The sequence below is a fragment of the Priapulus caudatus genome, unplaced genomic scaffold, assembly GCF_000485595.1.
Source record: "Priapulus caudatus unplaced genomic scaffold, Priapulus_caudatus-5.0.1 Scaffold3526, whole genome shotgun sequence".
NCBI classification, from domain to species: Eukaryota; Metazoa; Priapulida; class Priapulimorpha; order Priapulimorphida; family Priapulidae; genus Priapulus; species Priapulus caudatus.
The window spans coordinates 1-1,381 of NW_014580587.1; the positions used below are offsets into that span (position 1 = coordinate 1).

The 1,381-nt window shown below is 53.0% G+C and overlaps 1 protein-coding gene across 1 annotated transcript in view; it reads right to left on the bottom strand.

The window, feature by feature from the left end:
- Nucleotides 1-938: 938 nt before the first annotated feature.
- LOC106819484 overlaps nucleotides 939-1,381 on the bottom strand; it is a 5,739-nt gene continuing 5,296 nt past the window's right edge. The window contains exon 5 of the mRNA XM_014824106.1: nucleotides 939-1,050. Coding sequence (XP_014679592.1) covers nucleotides 939-1,050 — 112 coding nt within the window. The remainder of the gene's footprint in view (nucleotides 1,051-1,381) is intronic.

Here is a 1,381-nt window from a genome sequence, read left to right on the forward strand (position 1 = left end):
TATCTATCTATCTATCTATCCATATATATACACACATATACATCTATATCTATCTATCCATATATTATACACACATATATATACATCTATATCTGTGTATCTATCTATCCATCTATCTATCTATATACACACATATATGCATTTATATATATATAATATCGATCTATCTACTCATCCATCCATCTATCTACCTACCTATCTATGTATGTACATCTACATCTGTATATCTATGTGTGTGTATGCGTGGGTGCATGTCTATTTTATCTAGAAAAACAGCTAACTACAACATCGCGAAACATTTTCTCGATACGAACAGACGTAATCCGATCCTCAAGCGAAAAATGAACAGAATCGTCGCCGCCTCGCTAGGACGCCACGACGATGCTACCATTCTTCCCCGTTGCCACGGTTACCTCCTGCAGGAGAGTCTTCAGCTTCAGCAGCATGTTCGTTACTCCGCCGAGATCGTGCACCAGGTAGCGGTACGTCGCCGTATCCATGGTAACGCCCGGATCCATAGTAACGCCAGCATCTTCGTACTCCTCCTGCGAAGATAACGCCGCAGTGCCGTTAACAACGACCGCGACAAATGCAGATATTTATGCGCTGCCCTGTAGTGGGCACAACTTTGATCTATACTGCCCTCTAGTGATCACACTCGTGTAGCTCAGAGCCCCCTAGCAGCAAAATTCTCGCTCTGCACTGCGCTCTTCAAGACCTGCCTCGAATTCGTTCACCCACGCACGCTCACTTGTTTCGGTTCTGCATCATCGCGTACCTGAACCGGGACGGGGTCGGGGCTGGAGTCCGGAATCTCCGCCGGGCCCCGCGGCACGTCGTGCTGCGGCTGCGCCCTCTGTTGGTAGCTGCAAGAAACAAAGAAACGGCGTTAGCGAGATTAGTCCAGCAACGGTTTGCGTTGTCTCCATCGGCGTCCCTTAGCGGCAGCGCACCCTGGTGGCGACGCACCCTGGTGGCGGCGCACCCTGGTGGCGGCGCACCCTGGTGGCGGCGCACCCTGGTGGCGGCGCACCCTGGCGACAGCGCACCCTGGTGGCGGCGCACTCTGGCGGCGACGATCAGCATACGTACCCGTTCATCACGCAGCATCCCGCCGAGCTCATCCCATCCGGTCGCCACGGCGATGGACAACGGACGATGAACACGAGATTGTCGCAAGCGACGGACCGACGAAATGAACGAACGGATGGGCGTGTGTTCATGGAGCTTTCACCGTCGCCGCCGCGGCAACCGTACTGCCGTACTGCCGGCGGTCGAACCCACAGATCTGGTTTTCACGCCCGATTTCACTCAACCATTAACCCTTTAGAAATGTGCGCCTGGGGGCGTAAGTGTGTGTGTGTGTGTGTGTGTGTGTGTG